Below are 19,486 nucleotides of genomic sequence, written 5' to 3' on the forward strand. Positions count from 1 at the left end.
AAACAGAAGAATAAAATATAAATCACCACTGTGTCATGTACTATGACAAAAAGGCACAACAAAATACATTTATTGACACATATCTTCTGCTAATTTTTTGTCAGAGCTAGCCTCACAGACTTATTACAAGCAGTAAAAATTTCTAACACTGGACAAAGAGAGAGGTGACATAGTCTTCCCTATGCATATACACAATGTAAAGACAGACAAAATAGTCTAGTTTTCTTTAATTAGACACTAACTTAAAGAAGTAACAGTGAAATGCTTACAAAATATCAGGGTATGAGAAAGGCTGTTTTGCCACTTCTTGTACACCATTCCTAAGTGATGGTCTTGAATCATTTCTTCTCTGACAACTTAGCAATATTCAAATTCTTTTTTCCTTTTTTTTCTTCATTTCATTATTAATGGTATAGGTAATCTAATTTTTCAATATCTGTGGATATTAAACTTTTAGTGACACATTCTGATTTATTTCTTGTTATGTTTCTGCTCAGTACTTCATCACTATTTATAAAGTCTTTAACTTCATGTCAAAAAATAAATTTCCAATGTTCTGTCTAAAGGTACAAACCTATATTAATTTTTGTACTGAAAATGCCTTTCTGACAATAGTTGAAGAATCTATAAGAGAATGACCAACAGAGAAGAACTGTTTTTAGTCAGGTTTGCTAACTTCTGAGACACATGAAGAATACCTCCCACTCTTCTCTCTCTCTCTCTCTCTCTCTCTCTCTCTCTCTCTCTCTCTCTCTCTCTCTCACACACACACACACACACACACACACACACACACACACAGGCATATATATTAAAAACAAAGATTCCAAGACTTACCAAGCGGGAAAGCGCCGGTAGATAGGCACAATGAATAAAACACACAAACACACACACAGAATTACTAGCTTTCACAACCGATGGTTGCTTCTTCAGGAAAGAGGGAAGGAGAGGGAAAGACGAAAGGATGTGGGTTTTAAGGGAGAGGGTAAGGAGTCATTCCAATCCCGGGAGCGGAAAGACTTACCTTAGGGGGTATGTATGGATGGATATGTGTGTGTGTGTGTGTGTGTGTGTGTGTGTGTGTGTGTGTGTGTGTGTGTGTGTGTGTGTGTGTGTGTGTGTGTGTGTGTGCGCGTGCGGGTGCGCGCGCGAGCGGGTGCGGGTGCTCGTGCGCGCGCGAATATATACCTATCCTTTTTTCCCCCTAAGGTAAGTCTTTCCGCTCCCGGGATTGGAATGACTCCTTACCCTCTCCCTTAAAACCCACATCCTTTCGTCTTTCCCTCTCCTTCCCTCTCTCCTGAAGAAACAACCGTCGGTTGCGAAAGCTAGAAATTCTGTGTGTGTGTTTGTGTGTTTTATTCATTGTGCCTATCTACCGGCCCTTTCCCGCTTGGTAAGTCTTGGAATCTTTGTTTTTAATATATATGCCTGTGTGGAAGTTTCTATATATACAGGCAGCCTAGAAACAAATGTTGCTAATGGATGGATTCCAAAATATTAAATACCTGATAAAAATGCTCTGCTCATAAGACTTCTTGTGCTAGATGTTTAACTTATTTTTTACTCATAAACCACAAGAAATAAATAAATAAAAATAAAAGTAAAAAAATAAAAATACAATTACAGCAATGTAAAAGGCAGGTAGCAGAACTCCTGTTTACAATTCATTAAATGTACCATATTCTGTCTGTACCTAATAACTTGGGTACTACACCAACTGAATGTTGGACATATATACAGAACATAACCTTTTGGACTGAACACTGTACTTTTGTAATGATAAGAGTGTTCTAAATTTATATTGCAAAAACAAAAGGATTCATCAAATCATAGTAATTTTGTTCTTCTTTTCTTCTTAAAAAATGATGCATCTACAGTACTTTAATGCCACCAATAACTTGAGAGACTGAACTAATTCCATATAATGCACATTTTAAAAATCTGAAAGGAAACATTACTCAACATATATCAAACTGCTGCAATATTTCTATTGTATATCTTTCAAAGAAGAAATCAATGTCAGCACATCAACTAATATGCATGTAACTCTGGAAAAGTGAGATAATGATAGGAAGACAAAAAATATGATCAGTCTCTCTAAAAAACTGCAGTTTGGACACACTATTAATACACATTAGTTATCATGCTAGACAACCCTTGCTTTTGGAGCATGAAGAATAAACTAGAAAGGCTCTAAAGATGTTGAAAATCCTGTTGACACATTTCCATAGTTCAGAACAGGTGACTCAGATGTAGGCATATTTACTACCTGAGAAACAGAGGCTATTACAGTACTAGTAATGGTAGCTAGCAAAAGAGTACTGACATTTGCTGCTGAAGATTCAGTGGCACCGGCAACAGAGGACAAGAGTGTTGTTGGAACTGTGCTTGTAATATTATGGTTTGCTTTAGTGACACTTGACACCAGTGTTGCTCTTGATCTGTTTTGATAATGAGTGTGAATTTTACATCCATTGCCTGGTAGTGGTGGCCCTATTATTGCATCAAGCAGATAGGCAACAAGTGAGCCTGCAGTCAGTCCAATGTTGTACGATAAAGTCATGATATTACCTGTAAGAAAACAAGATAATAGTAATAATAATAATAATAATAATAATAATAATAATAATAATAATAATAATAATAATTTTCAACTGATTTATGAGTGAATAACATAATTTATAATCAAAGTAAGGGAGGAGAAGGGATGATGGATCTGAGGGGAAGCATGGAGTAGGCAGCTGCATTTACGATGACTTGTTTCTTTTATTATTATGGCAGAAATTATTGAGAATTTATAAAGAAACATTCCAGTGTGAGCTGAATACATTTATCATGAACATTACTGAATAAGGTATTTATTGTCACCTCTGCTCCTACATTTTCCTCTTAGTATCTGATTAGTTTCACTTCTCTAATTGTTTTCTATTGCACATGATACCATTTTACATCTCCTTCAAAAACTTCACTAGTTTTTAATAAGTTCTTTATGTTTTGAGATGCACTAACATTAGCAGAGATAATGTTGGTTAACAACTGCCTGTGAGGTTTTCACTACATTTTTAACAGTTAAAGTTGGTACACAGTGAAACTGTGATTTTATAAATCAACCTCCTATTATTTTCTTTTAGCTTTCAACCCTTCATTGTCCACCTGTTTTGATTTTAGGTAAACTGAAACTCCTTCTTTCAATGTTCCTGTGATCTCTGAATGTCATTTCTGTTACATGTTCTGTTAGGAAGGTCTTTCCTTTTATGAAATACTGCTTCATTCACTTTTTACTAATATCTAATTAGTGTGACATGTTGCGGCAGCATGCATTCCAGTTACATGTATGTTACATAAATCTGAAGTGTGATTAGGTTCATTTGCTGCGTGTGCCAGAGAGGTTGCTCATAGAACTTCTTGAACTAGTACTCAACTACAATTATTTTACATTTACTAATAAAACTTCCATGCAGCATAAAGGTCTCACAACAGGTTCAAGTATAGCAGACCCAGTTGCCAATATGTATTAACCACCCTTAGCAAAAACCTCTAACAACAAAATCAAGCTCTATGGATAAAATTTCCATACATATTATAAAAATGGGTGTGCGTATACTCCATATCCCCTCCTAAACCACAGGACTGATTTCAACCAAACTTCGTACACAGAACCCTTACTATCAGGCAACAATTGCTGTGGGGTTCAGAACACCTTACAGTTCTACACCTACATCTACATTTTGCAAACTACCATGAGGTGCATTGCAGAGGGTACATCCCACTGTACTGCTTATTAGGGTTTCTTCCTGTTCCATTCGCGTATGGACCACAGGAAGAATGATTGATTGAATGTGTCTGTGTGTGCACTAATTATTCTAATATTATCCAAACAATTCCTATGTGAGCAATACATAAGGGGTTGTAATACACTCATGATCAAAAGAAACAGAGCACCTTGAACGACAAGAGATAGGGCGTTCATATTCACAGGACATGTACTTAAGTATGTTCAACAGAAATGATGAGCAATTCAGTCATCTCAGTTCAGCATGTGTCCTGTTGCCTGGTAGTCACAGGGTCCACCATAGACCCTGATAACTTCAGGTGTGATGGCATTGATGTGTATGAGGTGTGAATGGCATCCTTTGGTATAGTCATCCATGCTGCATTCACCTGGTTCCAAAGTTCATCTGTGGTGATTAGCTTTCAAAAGCTTGACATCCTGTGACACCAAGAGCGCACATGTTCATGCAGTAACTTGTGGTCGTGCATTACCTTCCTGAAAAAATTGTGTCTGGGATGTTGTGCAGAAAGGGCACCACTACAGGTCACAGGATGTCATTCACGTAGCCCACACTGTCACATTGACCTGGACATGCACCAACTGTGATTTGTTGTTGTACTTAATAGCACCACACACTTGAGCTGGTGCTGTATGTATTGTGCAAATGCAGTCACTGTAATATCACTTGCCCTGCCTGCGGCGAACCAAACCACAGCCATCATTTTCAAACAAACAGAACCTGGGTTCATTCAAAAACACTATCCAGGGGCATTGCTGGCCCCAATGACGTTATTGCCTTCTAGTGTGTTTCTGCACATTCGTCAAATGTAGGTGGAGAAGTAGACGATGCACACATAACCCATGTCGTAATAAGTGGCGATGGACTGTCAACTTTGATAGTGTACAATGTGTTCCACTGTTTTACTGTTGTGTCGGAGCCGAAGATGACGCAGGTCTGTCCTGTAATGGCAGATGAGGTGTTGATCTTCTCCAGTGGTGGTTGGATGGTGTGACCTGATCCACCTCATTGTGTTTTATGGCTGTCCTTGAATCATTCCACACACACTTGTTGGACTGCCGAAACCCTTCATCCCACACGAGCAGATGGATGCATCACATTCTCTAATGCCAGTAATGTGCCCTCTTTCAAACTCACTGATCTCACTGTAAGGTTCGTGAATATGTCTGCGAGACACCCTGCATGTACGATCAACTCACACTGATCCATTATCTTTGGTTAATAATGACAATGAGAGGCACAGGCTCATTTTACCAGTAGGTAGTGTTGTGTTGCAATATCAATGTTGACCTTGAACCCGCTGACTGACATGTTTTAAATGCTAATCATTTCTGCAGAGAATACTAATATACATGTTCTGTGAATATGAACATCCTATCACTAGTCGTTCAAGGTATTCTGTTTTATCTGAAAATGAACACATTATTTAAAGCCAGTTCTTAAAACTTTGTTAATAGATTTTCTCTGGATAGTTTGTGTCTATCTTCAAGATTCTTCCAGTTCTGTTCCCTCAGTATCTATGTGACACTCTCTCACAGATTAAACAAACCTGTGACAGTTCATGCTGCCCTTCTATGTTTATGTTCAATATCCCGTTTTAGTCCTATCTGGTATGCATCCCACACACTTCAGTCTCCTTTGTAGACTGATTGCACCTTCCCAGTATTCTACCAATGAACCAAAGTTTACCACCTGCTTTACCCATGACTGAAACTATGTGATCATTCCATTTCATATCCCTACAAATTTTTACACCCACATATTTGTATGAGTTGGCCAATTCCAACAGTGACTCACTGATATCATAGTCATGGGATACTACATTTTTTTTCATTTTGTGATTACAATATTTTACATTTCTGAACATTTGGAGAAAGCTGCCAATCTCTGTATCACGTTGAAATCTTATCAAGATCTGACTGAATATTTATGCAGCTTCTTTCAGATAGTACTTCATTAAAGATAACTGCATCATCTGCAAATGGCCTGTTTTTGCTGTTAATATTGTTTGCAAGGTCATTAATATACAACATGAACAGTAAGGGGCACAAGACACTTTCCTGGGGCACACCCATAGTTACTTCAACATTTGATGATGACTCTCCATCCAAGATGACATGTTGCATCCTCCCTATCAAAAAGTCCTCAATCCAGTCACAAATTTCACTTGATACCCCATATACTCCTACTTTTGACAATACGTGTAGGTGTGATACTGAATCAAATGCTTTACAGTGTAGATGGGATGTTAAACGAGGATTGACTGTCAGGATCTGCCGTATTGAAACTCTTCCAAGTTTCCCAAGTGATTTATTATTTCCAGCTACAGTGCCCCCGTTCCTCTTGGTCTGCGTCACCGGGTCCCGCAATGTTGAGGACACCACTTCGCTGTCTGCAAAACAGCTTGGAACACAATGGCTGCCTCAGCTACCCGTGCAATTCCCAGTGGTGTGTCAGCTTTGTATGGCTGCAGAGTTGTGATGACGTCAGGCAGCACCGGCAGTCAACTCAGCGCTCTCTGTCCCTGTTGCTTCGGCACTGCTCACAGGGTGGCCTGCTGCGCGCTTCTTCGCTGGCATGGCTAAGATCGCAGCGACAACAAGCTCAAGCGATCTGGCATCCGAATCTGCGGCCCTCGCCTTGGGATGCCTCTGGCGTGTGTTGGGAGCCAACAAGACTGCCTGCAGTAACGAGCCATGGCGTGGCCTGCCGCTGGCTGGCTGCAGATCCTGCATTGGCCTCGAACCAATGACCTATCGTGACTGGAACACTGGTGCACCACATGCTGCTGCATGTAGCCGGTGGTGTGACATGCCCCACTGTCCAGGAGAGCTGTCACACTTGAATGCCTTGTTAGTGAACCGGCACCTATTTATACGTAGCTAACGCACTTCTCTGAGTCATGTATTCATAACACCTGAGTTGGGCCAGTGGGCCCCTTATGCCTCTAACTTGCACCATGCACACCGCTGTGTTTACTGTTTTCAGTGGGGCCCTGTGGCCTCCATTCCACTTCATAACCGCTGGTAGCATGACTTACTGTCAACAGGCCCATGCCTGGCTGTAACTTGTGAGCTCAGAAATATTGCACTGAAGTTAACCTTTTCCCATCTTAACCGGTGGTGCCACTACATTATTCCCCCCTTCAGAAAGACCCGGTCCCCAGGTTGACCTCTAACTACTCTTAAACCTGTTTGGGTCGGCACATACTTATTACATATTTACTACTACTATTAGAAAACTTGGATGTGGTCCAGTCCTCTTAAACACATGACATGAGACAAAACGTAAAAATTCCTTACTGGATGACCACCCCACTTAATGTTTGATCAAGCCCTTACCTACCTGCCTTATGCCCTCGCTATCCAATCCACTGGGATCTGGCCTACCGTCGGTTCCCTCTTGGAATTGGCTCTTCGCCAGGATGCAATGAAAACACATAACAAAGTTAAGGATGCGATGGCACTTGGCACAGAGGTGCCCAAAATGATCGTTACTTGGCATTGCCTTTCCCTATATTGAGCAACATGCTGCACAAGCTGTTCTGGTGGTATGCGCCCTTCTTGTTCATAAATGAACTGGTTTATGGATCTCAACAGACCTGACTCCAGGATTTGATTTAACAAGGTCAGATTCTGCCTTGGCAAAAACTCTAAAGCTGCTTCTAGCCAGTACAGCTGTGGCTGTGTTACATTCAAGCACATGACTCCTGAAATTGATGCTGGCAGATGGAAGGTTGGTGTTATTATGTTACACTTAGTTCCATTGATTAAAATTCTGCTCCCTTCGAGCTCTGTATGTTTTGTTTCGGCAAATACTCCCTGCTCAAAACAACTTGCTACTACTATAGATTTTTTGTGGGTGGAGAAGGTCCAATTCATTCCAACCTATTGCAAGCTCAATTTTGGCTCCCTGATGTCCCTTGCACAGTAAATTTCTTCCTTCCTGGCCAAAAATAACTGCACCATGCATGTGTCCGGATTGGTGCTTATCACCCTGGCTGGACATACCTTCCCTCTATGGCAGCTCCGTAATTCCTCCCTTGTCATCTCAAAGTACCGGCTGCTAACTGCCGAGATCAGCAATACCTCCTCAGTTTTTACTTCTACAAACTTGCTCAATGCTCCTCTTTTCAGTGACCTGAGGACAGGGATCACCATCAGCGTTCCTCCCTCCTCATAAAGACTGCTGCCCCTAGCAGGCTCACAGTACTCAAAAACACATACAACATATGAAAATACAATGCCTAATTAATCTACGCAAACCCAATGATACATAACAAAAAAAAGTGCAAATACTCCACTACGTTCTGGATCACAGAGCATACAGTACAGCATGCTGTACTCTTATCTTTCTGGTTTTCTCTGTGATGAACACCGCTCTGCACTCTCTCTTTCTTCCTCTTTCCTTCTTGTGACATGTCTGGAATCACATCAGGGCAACCCTTAAATGGCCACAACTGCCCAATGTGTACTATCGTTTTTCTAGTTGGCAGATGAAGCTTAAAATTAATGGGGGATGTGGTTTCAACTAGTTGATATGGCCCTTGGTAACTCATGACGAACTTCTTTGTTTTCCCTCCTCTATACTGCAGTAAACTTCCTTTACGCTTCACTGCATCTTCCTGCCTATCCAAAGCATTCATCTTCGCCTTTTGTACCCATTTCCAAACATCCTGAATTGTTCTGACGAACTGATGTACAGATTCACTGGTCCTTCCTTTCTGTAGCTTCATTAAATCAAAAGGGTGACTGCATTTTTCGCCCGTACACTACGTCATACGGAGACAAACCAGTATTGGTATGGACTTTTACATTGTACGCACATACAATATGCTTCAAATACTCGTCGCACTGACAGTGATGGGAATCCACATAAAAATTCAGCATCTTCCTCATTGTTCTGTGTACCCGTTCTGTCCTTCCGTTTGCCTGTGGATGCAATGCACTTGTTCTCGACTCCTTTACGTTCAACAATTTACACAGTTCCTTCATTAAATCCGACTTGAAGTTGGCCCCTTGGTCAGTAATTATTGTCTCCGGAACACCAAACTTCAAAATTCAGTTATTTACTAATGCTTGGGCGACCATTACTGCCTGTTGTTTTGGCACAGCCACCATCTCCACATACCTCGAAAAATGGTCTATTATTGTCAGAACGAATCTGTTCCCCGATGGTGTTCGACTGAAAGGTCATTTGACATCGATCCCCAGCATAGGGAATGGACATGTCGCTTCCAGCAATTGTTGTAGCTGTATCTGTTTCCTGCTCAAATCTGCTCTCTGCGCATATGGTATACAGTTCTTGACATACTGATCCACATCCACTTTTCCTACCTCTCCACCAATACCTCTTCACCACTCTCCTATTCATTGCTCTATACCTGCCATGAGCACATAACATGTGATCATGTGCTTCCTTTAAAACCTCATCTCTCAGTTTCACAGGCACTACTGCCCGTGGCCCTAACTCTGTTTCCCTGCACACAAGACCATCGTACATATTAAATTGTGGCTCTCTTCGATACAGTTTACAATCATTGTCAGTGTCCTGTAATTCTTGCCATACTGCTAGGTCATAACCTATGACTTCTACTTTTGGCACCTTTCTACTCAGTGCATCCCCATTATCGTGCTTCTTCCCTGGTTTGTGCGCCACCTCGGAGTCGAATTCACTAAGCCTCACAGCCCACTTAGCGAGTCTAGTGGACGGATCCTTCAACCTCAACAACCACTTCAACGCAGGATGATCTGTCACTACCCAAAATCTGCTCCCATATAAATAACATTTAAAATATATGATTCCGTAGATTACACTAAGCATCTCCCTCTCAGTTGTTGAGTAATTCCTCTCTGCTGTGTTCAACTGCCTAGACGCATAGGCTACTGGATGTTCCTTCCGATCAATTTCCTGACTAAGGACACCCCCTAATGCTTCATTTGATGCACTGCATGCTAGTATAAACTCCTTTTCAAAATCTGGAAGCACAAGAACTGGACTTACTGTTAACACTTCTTTCAGTTTGTTAAACGCTTTCTGACAATCTTCTGTCCACTCAAATTTTACACCCTTCCATAACAATCGCTTCAATGGCTGTGCTAAATCTGTAAAACCCTTCATGAACTTTCAATAGAAATTGCAAATTCTGACGAATGATTACACTTCCTTAACAGTTTTCGGCTCCCAAAAATCCCTTACAGCCTGTACCAACCTCAGATCTGTTCGCACTCCATCCTTACTGATGATATACCCTAAATATTTCACATCTTCCAATGCAAAATGACACTTCTCCAGGCTCAACATCAATTAAGCTGCTCTTAACCTCATAAAAACTTCCCTTAACAGCTGTCTATGCTGCTCCATACTACTTGAAAACACTATAATGTCATCCAAATAGAAAAGACACTGCTGTGGTTTCAAACACCTCAACACACTGTCTAGCAATCTCTGAAACATTGTTGGAGTGTTTTTCAAACCGAATGGCATTCTGATGTACTGGTAATGGCCTCCTGGAGTAGAGAAAGCAGTTTCTGGGCGATCCTCTGGAGCCACCTGTAACTGATGATAAACACTTGTCAAATCCATTGTAGAAATGTACTGGCACTTTCCTAGGTGATTCAAAGTCTCCAATATGTTTGGAATGGGGTATGCGTCCGTTAATGTCTTATTATGAGGTATCAGCAGTCACAACAGAACCTGTATTTCTTAGTTCCATCCATAGATTTTTTAGGCACAACGACAATGCCCACTCCCCAGCAACTATTACTAAGCTTTATAATACCGTCCGCAAACTGTTGAGCAATGAAAGCCTCCAAAATCAGCTGCAAATACCTCGGTATTCTGTATGGTTTACGGTAAACAGGTGCTTTGTTCCCTATTGGTATCCTATGTTGAACTAATGGGGTTTCTGGTAACGGCCCTCGCAGAAAAAACAAATCCTTAAATTCCCACAACAATTCTTCCACATGCTCTTTTTCTCCTCCTTTCAAATGCTTAATTTTGTCACGCAATGCAGTTCTATAGGCAGTTAGTGGTTAATCGCTTCACCTACCTCTCGAACACCAGTCTTCGTCATTTGGTACATCCAAATTTGCTTCTAAAACTACTTTTCTCAAATTCGCGTCTACAGCGCTAAAATTATCCACGTTCATGGGGATTACTTGCCCATCATTTCCCTCTTGTATGTTTACAATACTATGTTTCAGAAAACAACCTAATGGATCCAAAAATTTACTATCCCCCAACGGTTCATTAACACATACTGTACCAACAGGTAGAATTGACTCTACGCTTACCCAAAGTGACTTCCTGGTGCCACTAGACACACACGCATGTGAATAAAGTCTTAATGCTAATGTATGCAGTTCAATTGGTTTGTTCATTACATTGAACACCCCTCGTGACAGTGACAACAGTTTACCTAGCTGAAATAACATTCCACTCAGTTCCACAGTTTGTTGTCCAAGGTCAATTTTGGCATGATGTTGATACAAGAAATCTAATCCTAGGATCATGTCATAGCCCTCACTTACCCATGGTACTACCTCCATGCACGCATCAAATCAGGCTTTCCCCATGCGAAGGTCAACTGTCATTGACCCCAAAGGTGTGACCTCCTTATCCTGCACTCCACACAACCTATAACATGGTGGGTCTAACTTCCTTCATCCCATTTAACTCTTAGTAGCCACTGACACTTGTGCCCCTGTGTCCAACAAAATCTTAAACTTTTTAGTTCCAATGAACATTCCACCTCTGCGTATGTATTTGTAGCAATGAAATTAAACGGGAGCTCCCTTAGGTGAGTCTTGGGCCCCTTCTGCTGTTTAATGATTGTCCACTTCGACTGACTTCACTTCTCCATCCTCCATGCTGCTGATTTCCACCCCTTCCTCTATTCCTCCGTGACTGGGTACATTGCCTCTGCACATGTCTGGTACGACAACACACATTTAATACCCGCTGTAAACACTGCTTGTCTATCACATATCCCTGTTGCCATGTCTATTTCGTCACGTTGAATTGACAGCTGAATGGCCGAATACAAATCTTTCGGAGTCCCTTCATGCACTTTCTGTGACATATGCGCTGGTAACTCCTCAAAAATACATCAAGTGCCCTTTGCTTGGCCTCCTGCAATGGAACACCATTTGCTTCATTGCTCTGGCCCAACTCATTAAGTATACTCATTAATTTCTCTTATCCTGTCTGCAAATTTCTCTACCATCTCCCCCCACCTCTTCATCATTGTACTTAACTTCTGCCTGAAGTACCGAGCGCTAGTGTGTTTCTTGTACCTCTGTAAAAACCCCTCCTTCAACTGCTTAAACTGTACCGCCTTCCTAAGGGGCCTCAGAATACCTTACATATGTCTTCACTTCACCTGTTAATATAATCTTGACTACATGTAACAACTGTTCATCAGACCAACCATTCATCACAACTGAAGTTTCGAAGTCCCCAACAAATCAACGCACATCCTCAGATGCCTTGCCAGAAAATGGAATAATCAAACTCGCAGCGGCTGGATCAATCTCCTGCTGTGGCACCCTAGGCAAAAATGACTGATCCTTTGCAGTTTCCTGCTCGCTTCTAGCTGTTAATTCACTTCTCAAATGCGTATTGTCCGCTGTCAATTGTGCTACCTTTTCCAACAAAATCCGTACCGCTTCTGGTTCTGACACACCTTGCATCCCTGACTCTGCTACATTGTTGCTTTCATTCCCATTTAGTCCCAAAACAAAACATTTAATTACAAGAATAAAAAAAAATGCCTATGCAAAACATCTAAAAAGGCCTTCCAGGAGCCATACAAAAAATGGTCAACACTCACCACATTTTGTGACTGTAATGCTGGTGGTGGGCTCGAATGTTGTAGTGTACAGACAATGCCCACTATTCTGACACCAAATGTAGAGAGGCTGTTGGACGACGATGGTCTGTCAGGATGCACCGTATTGAAACTTGTCCAAGTTTCGCAAGTGATTTATTATTTCCAGCTACATTGCACCCGTTCCACTTGGTCTGAGTCACCAGGTCCCGCAATGCTGAGGACACCACTTTGCTGTCTGCGAAACAGCTTGGCGTGGAATGGCTAACTCAGCGACCCGTGTAATGCCCTGTGGTGTGTCGGTATTGTACGGCCGTGGAGTTGTGACGACGTCACGCTGTGCCGGCAGTCGACTCAGCACTCTCCGTCCCTGTTGCCTCAGCGCCGCTTGCAGGGTGGCCTGCTGCATGCTTCTTCACTGGCATGGCTACAATCACAGCGACAACAAGCGCCCGCAATCCAACGTCCGAATCTGTGGCCCTCACCTCAGGAAGCCTCCAGCGTGTGTTGGGAGTCAACAAGATTGCCCGCAATAGTGAGCAATGGCGTGGCCCGCCACTGGCTGTCTGCAGACCCAGCATTGGCCTCAGAGGGCCGAACCAACAACCTGTCGTGGACTGGAATGATGGCGCCCCATCTCCTGCTGCGTGTAGCCGGTGGTGTGACATGCCCTGCCATCCAGGAGAGCTGTCACACTTGAATGCCTTGTTGGTGAACAAGTGCCTATTTATACGTGGCTGTGTGCCTCTGTTTTGTTAAATCATCGCTCCGAGTCATGTGGTCATAACACCTTGGTTGGGATAGTGGGCCCCTTCTGCCTGTAACTTGCGCCATGCACACTGCTGTGTTTACTCTTTTCAGCGGGTCTATGGCCCTGTGGCCTCCATTCTACTTCGCAACCGCTGGTAGCATAACTCCTGTCAACAGGCCCGCACCTGGCTGTAACTTGTGCGCTCAGAAATATTGCACCACAGCTAACCTTTTTCCATCTTAACCAGTGGTGCCGCTACAACAGAAATCAAGAAATACAGCATCTACCCAATTGCCTTGATCCAAAACTTTCAATATGTCATGTGAGAAAAGTGCAAGTTGGGTTTCACACGATCAATGTTTTTGAAATCCATGCTGGTTGGCATTCTGTCCAAGATACCTCATTATGTTTGAGCTCAGTATATGTTCTAAGGTTCTATCACAAATTGATGTCAAGGATATTGTACGGTAGTTTTGTGGATCATCAGGAGATGAGTCCGGTGGGTGTGAAAAAAATGCTACATCATGCGTGAAGTTACTACTCTGGCAGCACTTTTGACAGCTTTCAACTGTAAAGAGCAAATGGGTGTACATGAAAACAAGAGCCATTTATAGAGCTGTGAAGAAGCACTGCCATAGAGACGTTTACAAAATAATGCTGTAGAATCATGAAGCAGCTGCACACTGCATACAGAACCTGTCTGGGAACATCTCGCACTAAGTCTACTGCAGGAAGTGAATAAACAATACAAAGAAATCGTATTTTGCATGCTATGTTCTTTAATTTTGATAGTGTACACATACATTTGTGCATTATGTATATTTCTTTGTATGACTTTCATAATTTCAAAGATATTTTCATGAATTCTCGGAAATGAATTTTTTTCAGTGTTACGCTACAAACACAGTTCATTTTTTTGTTCTTGTTCCTAATAGAAAACTGGCAAAATGAATATCTGGGCAATGGCGGGTTTATCAGCTAGTTGATCATTATGATGATACATTGCACCTGGTAGATGACAACACAAGTGTTATTAATAACATAGTAGATAAACTCAATAAATGGGACTGAATTATAATATTCTGTGTTGAATATGAAAACAATGGTAGCGCTACCTTCATAGACCTAAACATCAGTAAAGAAAAGAATTTACACATGCAAAATCTACAGAGAAACAACAATATACAGTACCATAAGCAGCTCACCTTTCCACTCTTGAAACACAAACAGGCTGCATAAAGAGCCTTAGTTAACAGAGCTGGCAATATACCAGTGGATAAATATGTATGCAAAGCTTGATAAACTCGTCACAATAAAACAAATGGCTTGGATGACACACTTATTGACAACCTCACACAGAGAGGGTAGGAGAGTGGCGGAATAAGCTAACTGCTGCACAGAAAATGAATGAGATTCGCTGCTTGTATACCATTCAAGCGCAAACTCTCCTACAAAGTAGCAAACATTTTCAGATTGCACAACATTAATGTTGTCTTCACAACACATAAACTGCAATACACACTGAAACATAACTTAGATGCACATAATCAGGCATCTTTAAAATAGTATGTGATATATGCAAAGGCCCCTATGTAGTTCAAACTGGGAGAAACTTCCAGAAAAGATACTATGAACATATAAATGCCTGCCACACAAACAATTATAATCAACAGGCAATTGCCAACCACATAAAAGGACTTGGCCATCCATTCCATGATATCGTGAATGGTCTTCATATATTATATAAAATGGACAAAAGACAGCAAATGGACTTGCATGACGAATTATAAGTTTGCATTCATGGCATAGTACATGGTAACATGTTACTAAATGATAAGCTAGAAAGTAACAATATTAATATCTTCAAGAGCTTATCCAATGCTGAATGCTTACTTTACCGAATATGTTAACTTTAGCAATAAAAAATTGTCTTCACCAAGTAATCATATTGTCTAATATGCGCCATGACATAAATGCACCTACATAGAAACATGGACTTTGATGTACATGGGGGGAAGTTTGCGCACCTCAGCGATACAAATACCTGTACCGGAGGTGCAACCACAATGTAGGGCTATCTGTTGTGAGGCCAGACAAATTTATGGTTCCTGAAGAGTGGCAACAGCCCTTTCAATAGTTGCAGGATAATTAATTGATCTGGCCTTGTAACATCAACCGAAACGGTCTTGCTGTGCTGGTACTGCAAACAGCTGAAAGCACGGGGAAACAACAGCCATAATTTTTTGCGAGGGCATGCAGCTCTACTGTGTGGTTAAATGATGATGACTTCATCTTGGGTAAAATATTTTGGAGGTAAAATAGTCCCCTATTTGGATTTACATGCGAGGGCTACTCAGGAGGATGTTATTATCAGGAGATACAAAACTAGCATTATGGACTGGAGTCTGAAATGTTAGATCGCTTAATCAGCAGGGTAGGTTAGAAAATTTAAAAAGGGAAATGGTTAGGCTAAAGTCATATATAGTGAGAGTTAGTGAAGTTCAGTTTAGGAGGAGCAGGACTTCTGGTCAGGTGAATACAACGTTATAAATACAAAATCAAATAATAGGAACACAGAGAAGCTACTATTAACAGAATACTGAATGCATTATTGCAATCAAGATAGACACAAAGCCACGCCCACCACAGTAGTAAAAGTTTATATCCCAGCTAACTCTGCAGCTGATAAAGAGATTGAAGCAATGTATGATGAGATAAAAGAAATTATTCAGGTAGTTAAGGGAGATGATAATTAAATAGTCATGGGGACTGGAATTTGATAGCAGGAACAGGAAGAAAAGGAACATTAATAGGTGAATATGGACCGGAGGAAAGGAATTAAAGAGGAAACTGTGTAGTAGAATTTTGCACACAGTATAATTTAATCATAGCTAACACTTGATCTAAGAATTGTAAAATATGGTTGTATATGTGGAAGAGACCTGGAGACACCAGAAGATTTCAGATTGTTTATATAACAGTGAGACAGAGATTTTGCAACCAGATTTTAAATTGTAAGACATGTCAAGGGGCAGATGTGGACTCTGATCACAATTTATTGGTTATGAACTGTGCATTAAAACTGTAGAAACTGCAAAAAGGTAGTAATTTAAGATGGGACCTGGATAAACTGAAAGGTCTGGAGGTTGTAGAGTGTTTCAGAGGGAGAATTAGGGAACTATGGACAAGAAACTAGGGAAGGAATACAGTAGAAGAAGAATGGGTTCCTTTGAGAGATGAAATAGTGAAGGCAGCAGAGGATGAAGAAGGTAAAAAGATGAGGGCTAGTAGAAATCTTTAGGCAACACAAGAGATACTGAATTTAACTGATGAAAGGGGAAAATATAAAAAAAGCAGTAAATGAAGCAGGCAAAAATGGATATAAATGTCTAACAAATGAGATTGAAAGGAAGTGCAAAATTGCTAAGCAGGAATGGCAAGAAGATAAATGTAAGGATTTAGAAGCATATACCACTGCAGGAAATAGAGTGACACACACACACACACACACACACACACACACACACACAAGCGCACACACACACACACACACACACACACACACACACACACACACACACACACACACACACACACACTACTACTGGCCATTACAATTGCTACACCATGAAGATGATGTGCTACAGACGCGAAATTTAACCAACAGGAAGACGATGCTGTGATATGCAAATGATTAGCTTTTCAGAGCATTCACACAAGGTTGGCGCCAGTGGCGACACCTACAACATGCTGACACGAGGAGAGTTTCCAACTGATTTCTCATACACAAACATAAGTTGACCAGCATTGCCTGGTGGAACGTTGTTGTGATGCCTCATGTAAGGAGGAGAAATGTGTACCATCACGTTTGTGACTTTGATAAAGGTCAGATTGTAGCCTATTGCGATTGCGGTTTATCATATCGCAACATTGCTGCTTGCGTTGGTCGAGATCCAATGACTGTTAGCACAATATGGAATTGGTGGGTTCCAGGAGGGTAATACAGAACACTGTGCTGGATCCCAACAGCCTTGTATCACTAGCATTTGAGATGACAGCCATCTTATCCGCATGGCTGTAATGGATCGTGCAGCCACGTCTTGATCCCTGAATCAACAGATGGGGACACTTGCAAGACAAAAACCATCTGCACGAACAGTTCGACGACGTTTGCAGCAGCATGGACTATCAGCTCAGAGACGATGGCTGTGGTTACCCTTGACACTGCATCACAGAGAGGAGCGCCTGCGATGGTGTACTCAATGATGAACTTGGGTGCACGATTGGCAAAACGTCATTTTTTCGGATGAATCCAGGTTCTGTTTACAGCATCATGATGAGCGCATCCATGTTTGGCATCACGGTGAATGCACATTGGAAGCGTGTATTCGTCATCATCATACTGGCGTATCACCCGCCATTGGTTACATGTCTCTGTCATTTCTTGTTCGCATTGACAGCACTTTGAACAGTGGACGTTACATTTCAGATGTGTAACAACCCATGGCTCTACCCTTCATTCAAACCCTGCAAAACCCTATATTTCAGCAGGATAATGCATGACCACATGCTGAAGGTCCTGTACAGGCCTTTCTGGATACAGAAAATGTTCGACTGCTGCTCTGGCCTGCACATTCTCCAGATCTCTCACCAATTCAAAACGTCTGGTCAATGGTGGTCGAGCAACTGGCTCGTCACAATACGCCAGGCACTACTCTTGATGAAATGTGGCATCGTGTTGAAGCTGCATGGGCAGCTGTATCTATACACACCATTCAAGCTCTGTTTGACTCAATGCCCAGACCTATCAAGGCCGTTATTATGGCCAGAGGTGGTTGTTCCGGATACTGACTTCTCATGATCTATGAACCCAAACTGCGATAAAATGTAATTACATGTCAGTTCTAGTATACTATATTTGTCCAATAAATACCAGCGAGAGAGAGAGAGAGAGAGAGAGAGAGAGAGAGAGAGAGAGAGAGAGAGAGAGAGAGAGAGAGATCTGAAGGTTATAGGAAAATTAAAGAGGCTTTTGGTGAAAAGAGAACCGCCTGTATGAATATCAAGAGCCCAGATGAAAAGGCAGAGATAATTGATGTGACTCTACAGGCTTTAAAGTGGATATGTTAAATATATGGCTGTTAGGTCTGCCACCAGATCATATTTTGACAATATAAAGAGTGGCAAAGCAATAAAAAGATGAATTGATTTTCTGATAAAATGACCAAAAGTCAAGTAGGAATTCATTAACAATAATCCTGGCAGGAAATACCTTAAATTTATCCATGCTGTATTGTAATAAGTTTATGAAATAATAGCTATTGCTTCAGCCACTTGTTACTAATATTTACTTAACACAGTGTAATTCCAATTACATGTACAATGAGAGGCAAAAAGGATGCCCGGCCTGAATAATTCAGACTCCAAGAACAGAGCACTGTGCATGCCCAAGATCAGAAGTACCAGTGTTCACAACTCTAGCAGTCTGTGGAGCTTCAGCTTGATGTTTAAATCATCAGATAGAAGCAATATAACAGTTAGGATACAGTACATGTTCAGATTCATTGTAATTTAACTCATCATATAATTTGTTTTGAAAATCGTTACACAAGCACGTGGAAATGGATGACACATGGTTCTTTGATAAGGTGTGTAACAAGAAAGGTAGACTGCTGTGTTCATGCTCTTTTTTATTAAGATGCAATGATGAGCAAATTATTCCTACTTTAGCTAAAGTTACACAACACATAGTTTCTCTGACTGCCACTAGAATTAAGCATCAGGTCCTGGTGAGAGAGAAGATACACTATACTCAATGGGAATTGTATTTGCTGTCAAAAAGATTGCTATCATCACACTTGAAGACATCATTGAATCTCTCAGCATTATCCTGGGACTGGGTAGACAGTGTTCCTTGGGTGCTAGCTGACAAAACAACACAATAAAGTTCATACGACTGCAAAAATATGAATGAGTACAGTTTGAAATGCTCTGAGAAAATATACCGTGATGATACAATCTCATGAAAAAGATTTTGGACAACACAGCAGTCTCAGTGTTAGAGAAATGCCTACATTTCACACCTGCATCCACGTCAGCTTCCGTCTGAGA

At 41.3% G+C, this 19,486-nt stretch overlaps 1 protein-coding gene across 1 annotated transcript in view; it reads right to left on the minus strand.

The window, feature by feature from the left end:
- Window positions 1-1,273: 1,273 nt before the first annotated feature.
- LOC126354570 (equilibrative nucleoside transporter 4) overlaps window positions 1,274-19,486 on the minus strand; it is a 173,037-nt gene continuing 154,824 nt past the window's right edge. Inside the window, exon 9 of the mRNA XM_050004315.1 lies at window positions 1,274-2,574. Coding sequence (XP_049860272.1) covers window positions 2,186-2,574 — 389 coding nt within the window. The 3' untranslated portion in view covers window positions 1,274-2,185. The remainder of the gene's footprint in view (window positions 2,575-19,486) is intronic.

Source organism: Schistocerca gregaria, chromosome 3, assembly GCF_023897955.1.
Source record: "Schistocerca gregaria isolate iqSchGreg1 chromosome 3, iqSchGreg1.2, whole genome shotgun sequence".
In the NCBI taxonomy this organism is placed as follows: domain Eukaryota; kingdom Metazoa; phylum Arthropoda; class Insecta; order Orthoptera; family Acrididae; genus Schistocerca; species Schistocerca gregaria.